At 46.9% G+C, this 22,507-nt stretch overlaps 2 protein-coding genes across 2 annotated transcripts; one reads left to right on the forward strand and one right to left on the reverse strand.

Moving 5' to 3' along the window:
- Positions 1 to 3,175: 3,175 nt before the first annotated feature.
- On the reverse strand, positions 3,176 to 20,698 carry LOC128273172 (putative odorant-binding protein A10). Its single transcript, XM_053011096.1, has 2 exons — positions 20,110 to 20,698; positions 3,176 to 4,294 (listed from the first exon to the last, which is right to left on the reverse strand). The coding sequence occupies exons 1-2, from the start codon at positions 20,315 to 20,317 to the stop codon at positions 4,152 to 4,154; spliced, it is 351 nt and encodes a 116-aa protein (XP_052867056.1). The 5' UTR covers positions 20,318 to 20,698; the 3' UTR covers positions 3,176 to 4,151.
- A 906-nt stretch (positions 20,699 to 21,604) lies between these two features.
- Positions 21,605 to 22,340, forward strand: LOC128273171 (exosome complex component CSL4). The gene has a single exon (XM_053011095.1). The coding sequence runs from the start codon at positions 21,676 to 21,678 to the stop codon at positions 22,318 to 22,320; it is 645 nt and encodes a 214-aa protein (XP_052867055.1). The 5' UTR covers positions 21,605 to 21,675; the 3' UTR covers positions 22,321 to 22,340.
- Positions 22,341 to 22,507: the final 167 nt, after the last annotated feature.

The following is a 22,507-nucleotide window of genomic DNA, read 5'->3' on the forward strand; positions in this document are numbered from 1 at the left end:
GTTGTAAAGCAGGAAACCAAGCGACGGAAATTATTGACAGTGAGAAAATATACTGTTAAATAGAAATGATAGGAAACAAACTTCTCAATATGGTGCGAAAGCACCATTCCTATTTTCTTCGTTGCTTGACCAAATCATGCGGGTCGGAAGCAATAAATAACGAAGCTGGCGAAGCGGTTGACCCCAAAGAGAGACATCGTAGATGTCATTACGACTCGAGAGATAATTGATGCCACTTGAAATCGATTCCTCTAGCAAATGGAAAAACTCGATTAAGCGACGATAAAGCATCCAGCGAAGAATATGTTTGAAGGTTAACAAGAAAACCTGAGTGATGAACGTTTCATATACACCCCTTGTTTACATGACCCCCTCTTGGGTATGTAAAGGGCATTTACCCAAAAATGAAAAATAACATTTAGAAAACTGTGTGATGGAAGTATGAGAGAAGTCTGTAAAGAACACGTACATTTAGTGCTAAACGAGTTTTGTCTCCCGAATTTGCACCAGCTCCGTCTGCCCATTGTGCATGTGATATGTTGAGTCGACCCTTTCGTGTATTGTTCCATTGAAGGTTTCCAAATATTTGGGACTAGGCTGCCAATTTTGGTGACCCACAGCAAGTAACATGCCCGAATGGAGAGCTCATAAATTATGCCAAGTAGATACTAAAAGACAATTCCTAATTGCCGGGGCAGAATATTGTTGCCACCAGTCCCGGTCCGACTGCATTTTCTACACACACACACAAGTTGTGCTTGTGAAATGTGAAAAAGGGTGAATTTAATTACCCTGCAACCATGTCCCGAAGCGTGATTCAAGCTGTCGCATTTACCAAATTATGTTGTTCCTACGAAATGGAGAGTTATATTTCCGACCGCTGTCTTTGGAAATTGGAAACAGAACCTGCCCTTTCGGGTGGCCTTCTGGTTAGATTGCGTATTACTTCCAATTAGGGGCTTCCGGGTGAAAGAGTTCGGATAGAGCACGGAGTACCGTAAGCGTTTCATGGAGCGATGAAATGTTTTATTCATCCTACCGTAACCTGTCCTATTTTCTAATGTTGTGCTTTCGTTTTAGATACACAAACATGCATTTCTTTGTAATGAACGCTTCGAGCATGCGGTAAAATAAACGAAACGAAAATACAAAAGCAACCTTATGGCTGGCATCTTCCAACACTTACTTCAAAGGCAATAAGTCGAACTCGAAATCATCGTAAATTCACGAAAATGACTATTGAATTGTAGCTTCAGATCGTGCATTTATTTTGCAAATTAAAACCAAATTACCACCGCTTGTTTAACAATCACCAGAACGGTTGGTTTGGTTTGAAGACGATGCCCAAATTCCTACATGGCTCGGTGAAACAATTTATTTTCGCCCAGGCAGCATAAGCAAGTTTAATCCCCATCAGCAACGTGCCGTGCTCGTGTTATGTCGGGCATGGCATTGGGGATTGGGAGAAAATCGCTATAAAAATTCCTGTTTCTCGCCAAAGCAGCGAGACTTGCGAATTGGCAACATTCCTCCAACCGATACGGCACGGAAGGAATCGACACAAAGTTCTTCGCTGCAGCGCGCACAGAAAATAAAATGAAACCGAAAGAAATAAATACTACAACGCAGCCCAACATACGCCCCGGAGACTAGATGTAACCTCACATTCCTGCACTCCCGCGGTGCGTGGGTAGATGTTGATTTCAATCAATATTTTACCTCACACGCTTCGTCGGATTTCCATTTCTGTTCGCCGATAAGCTCAGTGCTGCGTTCTGGTTCATCGTCCCGCTAACGAACCCGAGATGGGACCGTTTTTCTTCCTTTTCAACTGACCTCCGTGGTGGTGTAAGCCGCCCGTGGGTTGGGTCCGGTCGAAGAATACCCGACCTAAAGCCGCGTTAGTAATAAAAACAATAATAAATTTACCGAACACCGAACGACGATATCCTGCCAGGGTTATCTGGTTTCCGTTCAGCAACTCCCAGGGCAGCCCCCCCGTATTGTATTGGGGAACGTACCAGGAGTGTCTGTGGCCCCATAGCAAACCCGTAGGTAGCTTTAGATTTCCTTCACACACACACACACAGTGCCCGAGTAGGAATTCACCCACGGAGGGCATCCCCTTTCTTGGTTAGAAACTGTCTTCGGAATCGTAACGCGCTCGCTGGGGACATTTGTTGGGATTGTATTGTTCCCTTCGGCCATGTGGTGACCCGTTTCCGGGTTCATCTCCAGGCGAGCGGAATTCTTGTGGAGGATCCCGTTACTGTGACCTCTGCTCAGGCGTTCGGGCCGAGTCCCTGAATCATTCAGCCATTAGGCGGATTTGTGGATACGGCCCCAATGTTTCGGCGAGTGTGTTGAAAAAGCAAATTATGGCCCACAATATTGGCAACCAAAAACATCGGATTCCAGTGATTGAAAAATGGGTAAAAGTAAACCTTTTACGATCAAAGACTACGATCCGACCATCGTGAGATTACGTACCACAGCGGCGAGAAGCTGCGCCGCCGATAGACTAGCGCCCCAGTGTTCGGTGATAAGGATATCATAATTTACCGAATATCGGCGAAACAATTTCTTTGATCTCCGGGAAAACGCACTTTTATGGGGGCGATAAAAGGGACCTCTTTGGGCTGCTGTTTACATGGCTGTTTTTAGTGTACATCCGAATGGTGTACTAAAATCAGATGCCTTAGGCGCCCTGCAGAAATCACACATGAAAGTGTGGTTATAAAAGCATCGTCTTTATTGATTTTTCGGCTCGCTTGAAGGCGTTCAACTGTAATGGTGTAATATGTTAGAGCTGAAATATTGAAGTATATGTATAGTAAAAAGCGTAATATGTTCTCAAATCTTTGTAAAACACGTATATCCGTACTATCGACCGTCTTTATTACATCAAACCAAACTGAAACTAAATTCACCAGGAGAGCAGACAAAGTTTTCAGCTGCTTTTCAATCCGGCACAGTGTAAAAGGCCCTACCAAGATAACTTACCGTTGTACTATTTACTGGCGAGTAATAATGAATATGTGGAAATGGTACGGACACTCAATGGCATCCATTCGGAGTTTTCAAAACTTAACTACTCCCGACGGCCTTTGCGTCGTGATTGATACTGTTTTTATTCTCAAATTTACAGGCTTTTCACGCCTTTCCTACTCTGGGCCAGTTCTGTCGAAAGGATATGGATCTATCACATAGTATTATTATTGATTTTAACAGTATTATTAATGTTATACTCTTCTATTGCTCCACCACCGCGATGGAGTTTGATGCTGATGAAGACGATATGTGAGTGTCTGCTGCTAATACTGGCAACAACACGAGAAGACAGACACGTCCATAATCCGATTATGCATCGTACTTTACTGTTTCCTGTCGTGCAAACAAGTTTAGCAAACCATCCAACAGAAAACTCGTTAAGCGGCTTGCTCCACGTGTCGGTTGGATGGTCGACCGAAATGAAGAGAGTAAAATGATTTTTGCCGCCAAACGCAGTGTTATGGAAAGCAAAAACAACTCAAGTGTGGAGAGTAAGCAGAAGGAGCGATAAAACTTTCGGGACAAACTTGAGTTTGTGCAGCTCAGACGGGAGCAACTGTGAAAGAGCAGTCGTCCAAGGAACGGCTCCGTAGGGACTCGGTTCTCGGTTGCGCCATGTGACGGGAATGGCTACGATATGGAAATATTTCTGGGTATTCATGAGTATGGGCCGCTACAATCAAGTTTCGCATAAACCATGGCGGCGTGGTGCCATATTTTCGCCGGTCTACTCCGTAATCTGCGGTGAGCAGAATGACGGATGACGCATCAGGGAAATGAATTTTTCGTCCACTTTCGCCGTCATTCGTCCGGTTTGCAGACGCGGTGGAGATTCTTCTTAAAGGTGCTACGTTCGATATGTGGCAATGCCTTTTCGGCGGACATCTGGTTCGTTTGCTGTACGGCCTAGCCTATTGATTTGTCTTCCGAAGTTCCGGTTCGGTTGCTTGCTGACGCTTATTACTTAATCTTTCCTGGAACACCTTCTCTTCGAGTAAACGATTTGGCGAGCATCAGTCCGGTCGTTGGTTGGAAGAAAACCCAGCTCGGTCAAAAACCGTTCCGACAACGCCTGGCGGGCAAACCGCGGTTGATTTCCTTTAAACCGCACCGTATTTGCGTATCAACATGGCCCACACCTCCGGGTAACGAGTTTGTAGGAAGTTCGTCAGTTTCTGTGCGTTCTGAGCCTGTTGTGGGGAACAGTTCCGACAATTGCGCTGTATCACTTCCGGCAGGGCAGCTAGGGAAGAAAACGATAGAGAAAATTAGTATTGCACTATTGTTTGGTTAGCATGTGTCCTCCGAATGGGTCCTCCGGATAATCATCATCCAGTCATCACGTATCATCCAATAACTTCTACCTTCTTTCAAAGTAGCCAAAGCCAAGCATTGCAGGAGTAAGACGTCGATCGTTTGTCAGTTGATAGTTCCCACATTCGAGTTCGAGAAGCGAAGAAGTTTTCTTGAGGAAGCGAGTTCTCTCGAGTTTTCTCTCACGCAACTGATGTAAGCTTGAAAGTAAACTGTTTACTACCATGTAGTGTTCCACCGCTACTGTTGACGCAGCTGCTCGTTAGGAGAAGATTGTCGAAAACATTCGACAACTAGTTCCAGTATGTACACGTGTTGTTGGCGACGTTTGATGGATGGGTAGCATCGGCGGCCCCTGCCGTCAAGAGTGGTGAAGAAGTGGCGAGACGTTCGTTTGAGTAGTGCAAGATGGGGCAAAAGTTTTACCTTGCTGACGCACCACAACCAAGGACGATAAATTAACCTAGACACAGCAGAAGTTACTGTTTGGTGTAGTACGTCTTCCGGGACCTTGTTTAACGGAGGATGTTCCGTTTACTTGCCAGCTCTATTAAGCTTGTGGTTATCAACGCTCAACCGCACGGGAAGAGGGGCCGATCGAGAGCTTTTGTCGTTAATTTTCCAGTAGCGGTGACGGATCAACCGACGTTTAAGTCATTACTTTGAATCAGAAGAACCTTTCTTGTCCAATATATTGTATCTTGTTAACATCTATGGTGTTCCGCAATGTCAATGTTCATTCATATGCAACACACATATTTAGAATTCGCATTATATCATACACCGTTGGAGAATAATGCTAGTTTATTCGCCGGATCGTGCAGTATTTTTGCGGTTTGTTTGCGTGAGCTAAAGCAAAAAAGAACTACGGGTACCAGCACCGTCCTTAACTGGCGGCCGCGTAAATAGTACTAATTAGTGGATGGGATGTGGTGTAACATTTCGCTGTAATTGATGTTACAACAGCACGTGCTATCCGTAGTGCATAATTAATTGCACCGCCGGGGACCACACTTTGGATGAACTAATGTGAATCAGCCCAGGGTTAATGGAATATTGCAGTCAAGCGCGAATTAAGAAAAGCTCATATTGCCGACGAAGTCAATTAAATTCATCGGCGAATGAGCAGACAGTTCAAATGTTGTTCCATTACCTAATTAATTCTCATTAATTGCATTAGTGTTAAACATTAGTGCTTAGAATGTTAAAATTTAATTACAAAATACAACGTTCCTGGGTGGGTGGAAAAACCAAAGCGGTTCGCGGAAAAATCTCGACCAGACAAAGTTTCACTGTTTATTTGAGACTTACTCTCTGGCCACTTCGGAGGAAGCACTCCGAGTGCATTTAGCTGCCGAGCGCCCGGGAAGAACTATTTACCTAGCCCACCGATCACCGGTCACCGGCTCGGGTCGGGAAATTGCAAACGCCGGCGAACGGAGATTCAGGCGGGTCTTTCTACAAATATAAATCTCTGTGCCTCGAATACCAACGACGGCAATGGAACAGCTGCTTGCGGTCGGTCAAGTAGCGCAGTGAAGCGAAACCAATTGGCTTTATAATGATGGGCAGAAACGGGAATCGAACAGACCGTGCAGGCAGATGGTTGGGAGCGCACGAATTGCGAAGGGCAATTCCGCGAACTCAAAGCTCAAGCTCATATTTCGCAGAGCCCTTTAAGGGAGAGCGCGCGAGCGCTGCAATCTTGTTGAGTTGTCCCCGGGAGACAGTTTTTGTAGCAATGGAATAAATAACGATATGCTTTCGTTCCGATTGGGAACGAGCAAGCTAGATGGATATTTTCAATGTCCCCGCCGATGTGTACCGGTTGTTACTGATAATCCTTGCGTTTGCCTTCGTTTCCTAATGGAACCTTGGGCCGCGAGCGAGTATGATCCCGGTCCGGTGCAGACGTACTTGTTTGTCGTCACGATTGATTGGTATGTGCGCTCGTAGTTCAATTATCAAAATTGAAATCGATTTGAGTTGCTTTCCATATTCATTGCGTCATGTTCGTCGACCATATTCGATGGCCACGGGTGCCGGCAGTTTCACAAAGCGATGGATTCTCATTGTTGACATGTGTAGGAGCGTGCGTGTCACTCATCCATTAGCGATTCGAAAGACGGGACCGTATGGAAATTGTTAAGGGTACCCAGGTCCGCAGTGTCATTTGCCGTTCCACAAACCAGACATGCAGTCATGCGGCCTCGGAGCGGAGCCATAAGCAAATTGCGTTAATGATCGCTCACAATGACGTGCAAATAGGGTGAAAATGGTTCCCCGGGATGGTCGCAATCCTTGGCATGCTCAGCGCTCCACCAACGTCGCATGTGCCGTAGTTCGTTGAACGACGAGCTGTTTTGAGGCGCACGAGCAGTCACTTCAGCTGCACGGCAAGGATAGAACGTCACTACAATGATGCACCGTGCATCGTCTGAAGGAACTCGGTGCGAGGCACCATAGAACTTCCAGATCTAGACGGCCCGGGTCGGGCTCTGTAGCGTTACAAATTGAATCTTGTTCTCCATCTCATCATCTTCCGGAAATGAACTCCCGATGCAACACTGTCCCCGTTGTACTGCACGTCGTAATGTTCTGTCAATACATTTAGTCAAGCTGTCGTTCCCAGAGCTCAAACAGGGCCTGGTTTCACATCATCACTTCATCGTGCACAGCTGCACGGCCACGGCTTACAGTAGACGAGCAAGTCAACGCTCGCTGGCCCCAGACGGATGCCTGCAGAAGACATCGCAGGAATGTCTTGCAATCGATAAGATGTCTTTACAAACCGTACGTGCTTGGAACTAAATTCGTAAAATTTATTCAACAGACGAGAAATTACAACAATTTGCAGCATCTCGGCAAGTATGCAAACGGCACACAAAACTTGCGATAATGGTCGATGGTTTCGTTATGCTTTCAACCAAGTTCCAAATCGTTCGCAGACCTGGACAAGAATTAGCGGGGATGTCTCGAAAGTTTTCCCAATAGTGTCGTTAGCAGCGTTGTACCAGATTTTCGATTAGTGTTATCGATCAATTTCTTCGACTCCATTAATGGCACTTAGCGGCTCGTAAAGCGCCACTTGGGAAAGAATTTCCTCCGGGATCACTTACCTGGCGGAAAATTTGGGATGGGATGTGGCCTCCCTTCGGGGGCCGGAGTAATTGGCATCCGTCCAAAAGTAATCAACACCCATGCTCTCGCTACCATTCACCGGGGGAGATTAAATTATTTTCTAATTAAAACTTTCTCCCGTCGAATGATTCACGCCGAGCTCGGCTGGGGTCCCCCGGACGGGCTGGGACATCGAGCGTTCATCGCCCGGTGGTCAAGCGTTTCGTGGGAAAAGTTGACCCGAGAGCCCCATACCAGAGCATGTGTTCGTCCCACACTCGGGCAAATTTGGCTCCTGATAAGGGAAACAGCAATTAAAGCCCCATAGAATGCTGACATCGTGAACAGTCGCTGGGGTCCCATTTGTGGTTGCCTCATTCCTGGAAGAAGGATGTAATTGTACCGCGTAATGGTGTAGAGTTTAACCAACGCAGTACCAAAGTGAGCGACATTCGCGTCAGCGATCGCGTTCGATTGGTTAAAATGGGTCCCAAAATCCAGGTACCGCCCGGAAAGCTGCTGACTGCCGCTGACTGCTCTAGCACATGGCAGGAAAAGTCACGTGAAAAGGCGATAAATGGAGTTAATTTTTCTTTCTCAGCCGGCAAATTGAATTACCGCGCTGGCGCTTGGCGTTCGGCAGCATCCACCGGTTCCGGCCGAATCCCGAACACGGAGCCGCAGAGCGAAAGCGAGATGAAGTACGTTCTGGTGGCGTCAGCAATGGATGATCACCCGTACCAAAGTGAAATGGCCCGGATCGGGTAAAATGAAACGTAAGCAAAACGGAAAGCAAAACGACCGTGCAAATTTGCCAGTTTGCAAAATATTTGCGCACCCGCGTAGTCAAAGGATTATTTTAAACGGCATCGAGAGTTGATGGGTGTTAGGGAAAGTGGATGGCGAGATAAGTTGGGCCAGTTCGCCAACCCGGTTTCGGCCGGTTCGAATGCACACCCCGTCGAGCAAACGAAGGATGTCACTGTGCTTGGCGTGGGATGCACCATACATACGGCCATTGCTCAATGAAGCCATTGCGGACGATGTGTTGGTGCATCCCTATGATGTAACGTACGAGAAAAACCCTATTAATTTGCGCCTTTCCTTCTTTCAACCCTTCTCAGCGCATCCGTTTTTTTGCGACACCTTTCCTATCGGGCAAAAGTTGATGCAATGTGTCAACACGAGGCCAACGGTCCCATGCAACCGCAGGATATTGCAGAGCGTAAACGTAACCCGAACGGACGACAGTTGGCGCAGGCGTGGATCTAGACTGAGTATTAAAATGATGTTCCGAAGAACGAAGGTTTTTGCTATCAAAACAGGTTACTTGTTTTGCCTCGAGCCCGAATGCAACGGTGACGGAAGTCGGGATGCATAATAAATTTTCCACATTTGTACGAATATCCTGCGTTGAAAGCCCTTTTACCGACACGGCACAAGATGACGTCTCGCAATATTGTGGAAGGGCCAGCATCGAAGTAGTCCAAACACATGCTGTCGTCGCTTCCGGCTGCTTCCGTTTAATTGATAAAGTTTTGTTCCGAGCGTCTTGCCATCCCGAGGCAAGTGGGCGCACGTCTGCCATGTGGCAGTTCCGCTCCGAAGAGATACTTCCTGGAGACGGGAGTGCAGATTTTCATCTTGATGGGTGCTTTCCGATGCAGCAGCACCAGGCACCAGGCAGTCAACAGCACTCTGCACTTTTAATGGATGGTGCAAGAATCTAATTATACGCTCTTCGAAGTAGTTCCCGGACCTGGGGTTTTTGTAAAGTTTCTTCTATCGCTACACCCTGTGGTAGTGGGGAATTCTTTCCGTTTCCTCGTTTTCTTTGCAATAGTTACCTCAATTTGCCGATCCTTTGCTCAGCCCTGCCCTGGCGGGTCGATCGATGGATGTATCCATTTTTTTGTGGAACTAATTACTTCAAGCCCGTATTCTAGTGTCCGGCTTACTGGCGATCATGAGGTTGGCTGTGGGCCAAGCAATTTCGTCCTTCTAATCGTTCACTGCCCACGGCCATTCGAAGTAACTCCACGTGGCAGGTTGTAATTTATCTCAATTAAAAAGAAAGAAAAACCCGATCGCCTAGCGTCGCCAGCGAATGGCGGGCGCGGACGAAAGGAAACACTCGGGCTCATGTTTTTGCCCCAGAAGAAGGTCCGTAAGGACCATCCGCCAGGACAGCGAACACAGCAGCGGCCGGCTAGGGAAAAGCAGAACAGTGTACAGCTCCGTACTATGTTGGCCATGCAGTTGTTGTAGATTTTAATTATTCAAATTAAATGCCTTCCTGGGCCCCGGGCCGTCTTCGCGATGGCAAAGTGCTCTTGATGAATGATTCAACCCCCGATCCGCGCTACTGGCGCAAAGCGGGGGCTGCGCAAATACCCGTCCCGGGATGCCGATGGAAAAGTCATTACCGGAGTTTTCATTGCACGTTATGATCCGCGTGTAATACAATAATGAGATGTGACGGCGAATGAACGTTTTTTATGGCCTTTGGCTAGAGGGGGCGAAATTGCTCATCAAATCCTTATCAACGAGGAACCGTTGCTTCTGGTACCTTTTAAGAAATTACCGTGGTTTTTTTTTAATTCTAAAGAACTAGCTGGGGTGTATTTATAAATTATAATTCTTACTTCTATCGACTAAACAAAATTAACGACTAAGCATCATGGACGACGCCAGGAGCAGTGGCATTTCTAATCCCGGGCCTGCTCCGTTGTCGGATGTTTATAGTTTGCTGTGGTTTGTCGTTATTGGTTTTGTCTTGATGATCTGAATTATTTGTTAGGAAACATTGCAATTAAAATTATTAGTAACCCGATTGATAGGGCAGTTGGTGACGCTCGGCGTAGTTCATGCGGCTGGCTATGGTTTCGATTTCCATGACTGGCGTGACAGGGAGGTTGGCGCGGTAAAAAAATAAGTAAACCGATTGATTGTATTATCGTTCGATTTCATTTCATTTCGTATTTCATAAGCATTAATGTCTTGAAGAAAGAATCGGGATTCACAAATTTCCATAAATTTCTTTAACTCAGGATGCCCAGGTGAATGGAATTCCAACGGTAGGACTGACTGCCGCATACTCCTTTCCTTTGCGGAAAGCGCGTTCGGGAGCGCCACGCTTAAGGCGACTTCAGGGAACTGCCTCGTCCATTCGCCCCCATGCCTCATCGGCCAGTCAGCTAGCCAATAAAATGCGTGAAGGCAGGTAAATGACTGCTTACTTTCCTATCGGCCCACTTTGCTCATTCGCGACCCAGACTGCCGGCGTGTTGAATGTGCCACCTTGAGGCCGTCGGTCTGAAACGAGGGTTTTCCAATTATGGAACCAACTTTTTACCACATCCATGAAAGACGATTATCAGGCGGCCATTTAACGCAGTGGGCAGCGTCCAGTGAACCCGACCCTGGGGAAGCATCATGCAAACGTTGGAAAACGTTAAATGTTCATCTTTACTACCATCGGCTGAGAGTCCTGAGGGCCCCTTTCGTAGCACGGTCAAAGTCAGCCGAGTGTTTGAAGCTTGATTAACTTTTCCTATTCTCTTTCGACCGATGGGAGGAAGATTGAGAAATAAAAGTAATAGCCGAAAATCAACTCTAAGCAGAGTGAGAACCCGCAGATCGGCGCTCTCACGGGCACGCGTAGGGGCGCGATATCCGCCGCCACCGGGGGTTAAGTTGCGTAATGTTAAAACTTTTCCAGCATCCTTTTCTTTTCCGCCAGCCCATTGAGCCGCGAAATGGAGAATACAATTTTCGGCAATGAATAAATTTCCCTTTCTCGCGGAGTTTTCGAGTGTGCAGCATTTAGCAGTCGGAGCGTGTTTGATGGACGCTAAACAGGCCCGTTTGGTGCGCCCTGAGCACCCCACAGTTTGCCTGTTCCTGAAGTTGTGATTTTCCATTTTTAGTCTTCGGCAAGTCGGAGGAAAACACGACACGTAGTAAGTTGTTTACGTAGGCGATCCGTGCTGCCGCAGGTTGCGTAAACGCGCGCGCTGCCACCAATTACTCGACTTCCGTTCCGTGCGAGGGGCCACATTTCCGCGGAACTTACCTTTATTGGCCACAGCAGGCCTAACGTGACAATGCGAGGGCGCGCACAAGTTTAATTTTGTTCGAAAGTAATTTCCCAGACTTGTGTTTGCCTAATTCCATTCACCGCCCTCATTTGGGCTGCTTGGAGGGCGACCATCGAGAGATGTTAAACATCGCCCCGACGTCTGATGCGTGATATGTTAATCAGTTGCGTTGGAGTTTGGCCCGTTTGGGCAAAAGTTTCTAGCGCCGCTCGTTTCGATTTTTCCCCTGGCGTGTTCGGAGTGGGACCCACATTCCACCGTTCGTTACTGTCTGGCCCCGAAAACCGGTAAACGGCCCGGGCCTTTGTGAAGGTGGATTGAGTTTTGGGCGGGAAATTTAATCCCCGGAGCAACAAAAAAAGGCTGGTAGACTGGCAGCTTTCAGCAACCCCCGGGGGCAGGCGCTATTTTTTGCCGCCACCCACCAGCGGCCGGGAGTGGTAGGGAATAGTGAGCGGCCCGATATTTAACAGTTGTTCCGTAGCCCGGTATTTTTGCGCCCACCCGGTCTTTGCTGTCCTTAACCTGTCCCGGAACTTTATCTTGTTTCCTCCATCAGTCAGCTTCGGAGTACGGTAAATTTATCACGTTCGCCCCGCATTCGGCCTCTGGAGTGGCGCGCCGGTGCTTTATAACAGTTTTCCGTCTTTTCCCGCCAAACCGTCCGACTTTCCGAACGGGTCCGTGGCGGTATGGCGTTGTTTTTGTTTGTTTGGCAAATTTATGACCAACAAACACGAAACTTTTTACCCCGCGAGCGCCAAACGCCGGAATGCGACGGTCTCCGGAAAGCGCCGAGAGTAACGGAACGCGCCATGACAATCCGGTTTAAATTGTCCGGGTGCCGCGCAAGTTCCGTGTTCCGTGCACTGTGCGGTACACTCGGGTTGTGATTTATGTTATTACAATGCATCAAAATGAGCGAAAAAAAAACGTTCATGTCTTGGCCAGCAATAATTAAATTACCATTTTCAATACTTAAAGCAATTTAAAGTGTGATAAACTCCCATTTAAATATTATGCTTTGAGGCAGACATCGTTCAATTTGAAACCCAACGACAGAATGGTGAGCTTGCTGCAAGCGAAGCATGAAAGCTCGTCCGTTCCAAGCAAAACGAACCACATGACTGTCCGTCCAAAGAAGTGTCCATTGTGGAGCGCAAACAGGATCGGTATTTCATTAAAAGCATCCCCTGACCTGCGGATAAATTGCTGCTCCCGAGAGGCGATAACGGATATAGAATGTATTAAATTTCTTTATCAAGTGAATTCCTTCAGACGCCCTGTGCTCAGATGCCCGCACTGCATGTCCGAAGCTCCGCTTCATTGGCCGGATATGTAGTGTGGTTCCAGATATGTAGAAGGTTTCGCTGATCATTCCAAACGGAAGCCCTAATCCACCGTATGGAACAGAGAAAGCCATCCGAAGAGGGTAATTGGCGTGCCTTTCAAGTCCATTCACTTTAATTCCTTGGGTTTACTTTTCGGAGGCCCGAAAAGTGTGGACCGATCATCAATCACATCGCAGCGCCAGGAAGGTGATAAAATTTCATTAGCCATCACCGTTCATTTCCGGGCCGGCCCGAGGCCGAGGTTCATTGGTAATTTATTTACTTTGACCACGGCGCATTGCAGTGTTTGATGGTTCCGTCAGCAAAAGTAGCGGCAGCTATAATGGATTTTGGCTTTAGTCCTAGGTGCGTTCGAGTCCGAGGGCACGTCGACCTAGTCCGATCGATCTTGTGCCACAGCCCGTCCGGCAGTGCCTTCCCCCGGTTGGCGATAAGATTTAACGACGTTGAATAAATTATGACGGATCGAATGGTTCGTGGCGGTGGATAAGATGGTGCCCCGGTAAGTGTGTGTCGGGTGCTCCACCAAAAACTTTGTCATGATGAGGCCAGGCGCACCTTTTCCTCGCCATTTTCGTCGTCGCGCCTTCCAAACCAACTTCGCGGTCCGGATTCGGGCTCGGGTCGTTAGAATGCAAAAGTCGTCAACGGTGGTTCCGATGTGCTCGTGTGGTGTAGTTTAGGTTTTTCCACCCGGTGGCGGTATACGGCCAAAGGACCCGTCATTCGGGGTGGAAACGGGCGCTGACGAGCGCATTTTTTCCCGCTTGCGCCCGTCATTCTCAGGAATTTTGACGTTGTTCGGGCCATGTGCTTTTTCTGGCGTGGTTCGGTTGCTCACCACAGAATCGCCCGACCGATAAGCCATGTGTGGTACAGCTGGATGGCTCAAAAGTTGCGCCACGCCGCAGCGTTGCGCCAGATCGATGCAGGAAGAAGGTAATTTAGTACAGGAACCCCTGCCTCACCGGAACATGGTTTCACGGACGAATGGACGAGGAAGGATGGCTGTTTTACGGCACCACGTCAGAAAATGGGTTGAGACCAGTGCCAGTGTGGCACGGGGCCTGGGGACCAAGCGCCAAACAGTGCGCTGAGCAACAAAACTCATTTCATGTGTCGAGTATCGTCTACGTTTGTGCTACATCCCCGGCACGAGAGTGTCACGTTTCACGCCACCGGATCAGAACGTGCACCAGCAACCCACTTTGTTCCGGTCCCGGCCGCCATCACGGCGTTGGCGAAAGGTGATGTCGGTATCGGTCGATGAATAGACGACGGCTGGAGGGATTAAGGGATTTTTACAATCATCCCTTCGACGATCGACCGGCATCATTAGCAGGATTTGCTGCCTTCCGCCGAAACAATGTAAATTTCTGCAAACACAGCGACATAAAGAGCAGTGCCCCGGTGCAGGGATCTGTTGCCCAGGGTAGGCCTTCCGGATTAAAGTCCTTTGTTTGGGGAAGAAATGCTCATGAATATTTCGAGCCGGCTTCAGCAGGCAAGTTCGTCGATTGAAACGTTCCAACTACTGTCCCCAAACGGTTCGCCGGCTGCAATATGCTGCCGTTTCTCGTGGGAACTCGTCTACTCTATCCATGCCGATCAATTGTGCTTGAAATTTAGCCCCCAGTGTCCCAGTGGTGCAAATGGGTGCCATGAATATTTGCTCACTCTGCCCTGTTGAAAGCCGATAAAAGCAGCAAATTACCGCATGGGCTTTGGGGCAACCCATCGTGCTTTCAATCACTTTCAATCACAACGATACTTTTACTGGAGGACCACCTTCCCGGGTCCTCGCTTCCCACGCTAAACCCCCTGGGGAGGAAAGTATCGGTTTCGTTTCGATTGATTTTCCTTTTTGTTTCAATGTTCTTGGCGAAACGAAAATGGTAAATGAATTCGATTCGCTGCAAGTTTCGTCGTCGGGGCAAGTTTGGTCGACGGGACCGTGCTCAGCTCTATGTTCCGGTTGCCAGACGATGAGCTTTTCCCAGATGCGGGTACACCTTGTTGATGATGCTTGCTGCCGAGGGACCAAAAGTTTGTTTCTGTTTCACGACCGTTCGAATGGCAAGCCTTTGGCTCGGTTGGTGGTCTATGGTCCAGTGGGCGATCAAGCCATCAGCTGTTCAGCTCAATTTATGTTAGCAACAACAGAAAGTTACATAAAGTTCGCTGGTGAGTAATTTTCTCGTTATTTGCGGTGTGTTTGTTCGCTGGCTGTGAGGTTGGATGAGAGGAGGTTAAATCTGAACCTCAGAGTGTCCGACCTCAGAATCTGTCCCACGACTAGCAACAAAGCAGATGGTGTAAAAAGTTTAGTGCATGCGCTTAGCACACACAGCACAGTACTGACATTTAATAAACATAAATAAAGTATTGGTTGTACGGTAATTTTGCTCGAAACGTCGTAGCTTTAGGTAGGTAACTTTCTTCCCCATTTTTCCATTGGCCACACGGTCGCTCAACTAACACTGTATTAGTTCAGAGTCGGATACTCAGTCCAACAAATTGTGGAGAAGGTCAGATAGCGAAATTTTGGGTTAACAACTCTGAACCGCTACTTTGCTGAAATACTTGGGACGGTTTAATTAACTTTTGGGTCAACCTTTTACGGTGAACGAGAACAAGCCAGACTTATGCTGGCATTATTCGTGCCGTTGAAATTAATGATGAATTTTACACTTCGCACAAGAAGTGGACCCACCGTGAAAATGTATCGATTGTTGACGCACTTAGTCGTCCATCATTGTTCAGGAATAGCCTGGCGCATCGAGAAAGGCCAGTTGCAATGGGGAAAATAAAACAATTTTCCTTTGCCTTCTATTCAATAGCAATATGCTGACCGCAGGGTGTCTGCAACAGCTGCCACGGTAGTAAATAAAGGGGCACAAATGCTTTACGAGGGCAAATAAATCTTTTACTTTCCTTGTTTGTGCCAATATTTGTGACAAGCACACGGTTATCAGCATGCGGTACGGTTAACGAGCATTTTATGGTGGGGCTCATAAAAATCATCCTTTTCGGGGGCTTAAAATTTAGTGCCGGTTCAAATACGATTGCAAAGCAGCATTAGATTACGAACATTGGTCCCGGCATAAGGAAGGTGAGTAAAAATAGATCCTAAATTCGATCGTTAAAGTCCCCGCTAGTACATGAAATTCCATTCCGTGTCGAATGAAAATAATCAGATTGCAATGATTTCCGAAAGGCAGTGGCCGGAAGACGACCGTAACGGTCCGGCCCGGTGGCATAATTTTGCCGCCGTTTCGAAAAGGACGCAACTAAACATCGGACGGGTTCTGATCCTGTCTCAGAAAGCTAAAAACCCTCCCATTTTTGGGATGAAAAAAAACCGTTAGGCCAAACGGCAATTGCGCAGGGCTATACCATTTTCATCCTTTTTGCTAAACGGCTCCCGGCCGTGGGTAGCCGTAGGAAGATGGGTTCAGGCCCACGGGCAGCATAATTTTCAATGAAATTTTGGAATTTCGAGATGGAATTTATGCCCGTGTATCCTTTGGGGCCGGAACGAACGGTTCTAGAAGTTTACGATCCGAAATTGCGACTTTTTGCCACCATCAGGGTCGTACGGCCTGCGGATATGGAAATCACTCCAGTTGTCACGCATCGAACGCCAACATCGGTTCGTTTCGGTCTCGGTAGTGGGCTGAAATGAGAAGCTGGCTGGTTAGGAATCGAGTCCAATTTCATAACAAATAGAAGATGTAACAGTTGCTGCAGCCAGCTTTCGATTTAACCTCGGTCAGTACGTGCTTGTGATTCAACTACCATCATCAGGTCCGGTGTGGGATGTTGAACATGACACTGTAGCTTGCAATTAGCTTTAATTTTAGACCTTAAACGAACATGCCACATTCGATGCGTTACTGAAAAATTGAACCTGAACTCAATTACTCAAATTCCGAACGCCGACGGCTACTAAGGACGACGATTCGGCAAATTGTCTGATTCTGATTCTGTCACTGTTAAGTCTGTCGGCTGAAGTTGTCATGACATAATTATCGTCCGTGATGAGGGTTGTAAATTGGGCTGTTGACAGGGTTTGGGAAGTGAGTTATAGCTTTCCCATTCTGCCCTTTGTCACCATTTCGTTTCGCTGGTTGCTTTCCCGAAGGTGGAAATAAACGCATTAATCTTTCCACGGCAAAGCAAAAGGGACAGGATTGGCAGGATTAAACACTTTCATAGTACGAATGCAACGAGATGACAAATCTAGTACCATGTAAACGCTTGAACCATTCTTCCGCTTGGGTGTGGTAAGGACGCGGGAACTGGCCGAACGCGATGGTACTAGTAGGTACTTCATTAACGTGTCGACTGTGGATTACTGTGAGGATGCCTCGCGATGCATTCCGCTACTGCAGAGTGTTGCGAGCAATTTATAGACGTTCCCTGCCACATTTTGCAAATATCAATTAAGTGTCAGCTTGCAGCAAAACGATAGGAACAAACACGGCTTTCGTGTCAATTTATTTCGTCGGTGGATAGCCGATTTAGCAGATTCATAGCCAAATAGAGCAAAAGATTAACATTAACATAAACATTAGATAAAAACGCTTAGTTTGAGTGTGGTAAAGTTGCTTCAAGTTAGCATCAATGCTGATATTTTGCTTCATGTAATTTTTGCGACGCTAAACGTAGCCATTTTAAATATAGGTCAACATGCCCTGACATCGAATGAGAATGTGATACAACCTTGAGCTAGAACAGACCCTTCGAGGCACGGAACGAAGAACGATTCAAAAGAATATGTCCCGTGCTCGATTCAGCCGGAAAGATGGGAGTGATTTCCCAGACACTTGTTGGCTTCTTCTTCCTTTTCATAGCCAATCTGAGGAAGAAAAGAATGATTTTCACACATTTTCGTGCAATATGCTCCTCCCGTGTGGACTTTATGAGGGTGACTTTCTGCATCGATCGGCATTTAACGACACTGTCTTCTGAGTCTTCGAGTGCAGTAAATAGACAAGTTTCTTACGCTGATGCTGAAGGCAGTCTTTCTGTCTAGCACGCTTCGTTATTCTCAGCTTCTAGAAGAAATCGGTAAAACTAAACGCCAATTCCTGTTATTGCAAGAAATAGCGACATCACATCAGTTGCTACTATTTTTTGTCCAGTGCTGTCCACTTCTTTCATTATTTGCATTCCTGTGAGTGGGCTTGTGGAAGAGAATAATCGGTACTGCTAATGAAGCACAATCTCCTTCGACCACACACCGGCAGCACGAAAGAGGATTACTGCCTTCGGCCCGTTAGCTTGTTTCCTGTTCCGACATTCAACAGGCTTCTTAGAAAATGTCCGCACAGACGAGGACGCTGCGTGGCCGGTGAAACTGCAGACGACATTACCATAAGTTTATTCGCATTCTTTCTCTCTCTCTCTCTCTTAATGCAACAGAAATAGAAGATTTAATGGACGGTAAAAGGGGGACCCAGATTCTATCGTTAGATAAATAATGCTCCAATAACAAACCTTTCCTGGCGCCGAACGAAGAAAACAGGAAAACCTGTTTTGCATGAGGCTGCAGAAGCGACGAGATGAGGCATAATCTGACACGGGCAAAAAAAATCTTTCATGGAGGAAAACACAATCAACAACTTCATCGCAGCGAATCTTCTGTTTTTACGGAAAAAAGCCGGAGGCAACAAAAACGTACCCTTGAATGGAGAATTACAAACTTCCATTATTTGCTTGTCCTTTGGCCAGACCAGGGCACCGTTGCAGAGGCAGAAAATTGAAAACCATGCCAAGAGGTGAAGCAAAAACAGTCACCTTTCACCCGTTCGGTAACACATTGTTTTTAACATCACTTTGGTCACGTTTTTGGACGAAAGTGCTTTAATTAAAAAAAATCTTAATGATGGTACAAAAATCGTGATGACACCGGAGGAGAATATTCCAATATTAGAGTGTACGGTGAAGCATGGAGACGATGGCCGATTGGCGATTTTTCGGCGGAAATGTATATAAAATAAACTCAACCAACGGCATAATGCGATGGTCCTAAATACTGCTGATTTTACCTTTGTGCTTTAAAATTATTTGCGGCCAGAGAGTGTCGAACGCAGATATCAAGCTTAATACTGAACAAATACTGCGAAAAGGTCGTGGAAATTTACAATGGAGGCGCCCGGTACTTTAGTCACATTAGGAAGCGAACCGGTGCCGCCGACTCCGGGGCGCTGCGGCAAAAGCCGAGGAAAGCAAATGGCCCCACTGTTTACGTTGCCGGTCCGCCGGCTTCATCACATGCTTTTGGCGGTGAGCGGTTGAATCAAACCGTTCGTGAACACAAAAACAATTCAACCATAATCCACCATAATCTCTTCCTATTTCACTTCATTATGAGTACCGTTAATGAATTTTCTGAGAATGCTTCCCCGGGCTTTTTCCGGTTCTTCTTCCTATCCTGAACTTCCGTGTATGATGTCCGTTTGGTCGTTGGTGCCAGTTTCGTGGAAACGGATAGTGTACAGCATCGGTTTGCTTCCGAGAACGCGGCACGAGACCACGAGTGCGATGTCGGAGTGTATAAAAGAACAAATCGACAGGACAACGATGGCAAATTGTGTTGCGTAAAGTATGGAAAGATAGGTATGACGGCATATAATTACAGCACAATAATGTTTTTCGTTCAGTCAGTCTGTCATCACTTTGCGGCAGTTTTAGGTGTTGATAGTAAAAGCTTTTACGATAAGATTTGATTAAAAATAAGTTTCATCACGTTTGGTTGCGTATTTGTTCAAATTGGGTTGCTCAAAATCATGGGTTTTTGGTGTTTATGAATAAAAGTTCCTCACTAAGAATGTCTTTAAAAGAGAAAGGTATAACAAACAAAAAATACCATATTTTAACAATCAATTTGCTATCAATTTGGGTTGATCGCGAAATGTTAATAAATTCAAAACAAATAACAAATCTATTACTGATGATCTTGGATACTATAACAAGCAACGGCCGTGGGCCCTTTTTGCCCAAATCGGTCCAGTCAAATTGAATCTAAATCGGGTCCCTAACCCAGAATGATCAATTTGTACGGACACACTTTCAACGGTCAACCCGAGTGCGGGACCATCCGCAAGACACGAGGGCGGAAATCCATTAGTCCATTAGGGTAACTAAACGCATCGGCGGATACGAACCTTTTAGCTGGCGGCCGAGCTGATCGCAGGGGCTCTTCTCCAGGACGCACATGATCTGCCGGCTGACAATCACCTGATTGTTCAGCAGTCGGTTAATATTCTGGCTATCGTTGGCTGCCGCCGGTTCTGGGCCGACGATCAGCAGTGCCATCAGCGCAATTACTGCCGCTGATAGCATAAATAGATTTGGTAATGCTTTTGAACTCATTTCTGTGCCGTCGTCGTCGTCGTGTTGCGTCCGCCCGTCGGTCGCTTGATGCTAAGTCTGTTGGTGGTGATTTTTCTTTATGTTCGTTCGCCTTATCCGCGTGGCAGGATCACTGCTTCGACACGCTTGTCGACCGCGTCAACTCCGAGGGAACCGCACGTATCAACTCACACTCGCTGACCGGCAACCTTTGTTACAAGCCCTACACCGACGGCTCCGGTTTCGCGGTGGCGCGTTAATGTAATAAATTAATGCCTATTATGGCGTAACGTAAACCAAAAGCCTTCAAACGTGCCCAGGTCCGGTAGTGGGGTCTCGCAAGCACGCACGGGCACACTGGCGAATGTGACGAAATCGAAGAAGTGGACGCAGACTGTAATTTGATGATGATAGCGTTGACACTTCCGGATACCCGATGCTCCCGTCACTTATCCAATGTGGGGTGTGCGTGAATGATGTACGCGGTGGACGAGGTTTCACCAGCGGACCGCTATCGCCACTTCTGTCTGCACGCACGTGATATCACTGTCCGGATAGGTTGGAATCCCGCCAAAGACTGACTTTATACCGAAACGGTGTGCGGTGTTTTATGCCACGAGTTTGCACGTCGTGAGAGCGAGCCTATTGAGCGCGAGCGAAGCGAAAGGACATCTGTTGAGAGATGGGCGATGTTGTCCTTTCTCTCGGGTTCCACATTGCATGGAAGCACGTTGTCGGAACCGAACAGAAAACGATTAGCAAAATGCGACCCCGAGCCGATTTTTATGAGCAATGTTTGCTTTTGGTGCCAATTAATGTAACGTCGTCAGCAATGTTTACAAATTTTCTTTTGTTCTCGCACCGTTCTTGGGTTTGGAGAAATGGATTATTTACACAAATTCGGGAAACTGCTGAATGTGTACAAATGGTTTCATTTTTCTCAGTTCTTTGTTCAGTGTTTTTGAGACTACGTTTTGGTGTTGTTCATAAAAGATATGTTAGAATTTTCAATGATAAAGCTTCGTATGAGATCAAAAATTTGATTTTACTTACTATTCGAATACATTATCTAGCTTCCAAACGGCTGTTTATCGTACATATAAGCACAAGCACGGTTGAAAAAGGATTCATTTTGGTTGCACTAAGAATAAATAGAAATGCCCCAACGACTTTTTTCAAAAGTAATGTTGTTGGTGGCAGTGCCCTCTATGTCTAAAATACTGAACGTCAAACGTCAACTGCTGAGGTGCGTACCTTTTTCATCGGGACCAATGTTGACGTCCTTGTTCGTCGAAGTCAGAATTTGTGATTGTTTTGCGGAGTTTTACCATACGAAATCTTTTGTAAGATAAAAGAAAAGTTCCGTAAACATATCGCCAATGAGTGAAGAAAGCGCCGAACAAGCCTTAATATGCGTGCCTGGCCAAGTGCTATGCGCCATATCGGAATCTACCTTGGCCGGCGAGGGAACGTACGAGAAGCTGGGTTACATACACGCCGCACTGGCCGGTATCGTGCGGCTGAAGAAACGCGATAAAAGCACCTACATTTCGGTCGTCTCGTTCGGTGGCGGTGCCACAGTGCCCGTAATAGGAGACATCGTAACGGCCCGGATTACTGCGATACACCATCGGATGGCAAAGTGTCGCATTCTTTGCATTGGCAAAACCGCTCTCAATCGCTCTTTTCGTGGCATCATCCGGAAGGAGGACGTTCGAGCAACGGAAATAGATCGGGTTGAACTACACAAGTGCTTCCGACCTGGCGATATCGTCCTGGCACGAGTGTTGCATCAGATCGAGCTGAACGTGTTCCACCTGTCGACGGCGGACAATGAGCTTGGCGTCGTTATTGCAATATCGCCAAGTTCCCGAGCTATCTCGGGAGCAGATACCATTCCGATGGTGCCGGTCTGCTGGACGGAAGTTCAGTGTCCTGTAACGTTGGTCAAAGAACCGCGGAAAGTGGCAAAAGTTGTGCCCGAGAAGGGTGGACCGCTGAGCACAGCGCTTGCATTATTTTGATGGAATAAATGTAATGACACGGATTATATCAACTCGACCTTTCTAGTGTTTTTTACGACAGGATTTTTCCCCGTGTATTCCGCACATTTGAGAAAAATCAATCGATTCATTTCACGTTCAAAGTAAACATTCGTGAGTCTTTCGTTAAAAAGCAAAGGACCTGCCAGTAACGTTTATAGTAGCAGGC

The sequence above is a fragment of the Anopheles cruzii genome, chromosome 3, assembly GCF_943734635.1.
Source record: "Anopheles cruzii chromosome 3, idAnoCruzAS_RS32_06, whole genome shotgun sequence".
Classification (NCBI taxonomy): Eukaryota; Metazoa; Arthropoda; class Insecta; order Diptera; family Culicidae; genus Anopheles; species Anopheles cruzii.

Bases quoted from the DNA above. Each gene is read 5' to 3' on its own strand.
- LOC128273172 (XM_053011096.1), bottom strand. From the start codon at position 20,317: ATGAGTTCAAAAGCATTACCAAATCTATTTATGCTATCAGCGGCAGTA. The intron at 4,295-20,109 runs GTTCGTATCCGC...TTTCTTCCCTAG, and splicing joins GCTCGGCCGCCAGCTAAAAG to CTGCCCTGCCGGAAGTGATA.
- LOC128273171 (XM_053011095.1), top strand. From the start codon at position 21,676: ATGAGTGAAGAAAGCGCCGAACAAGCCTTAATATGCGTGCCTGGCCAA.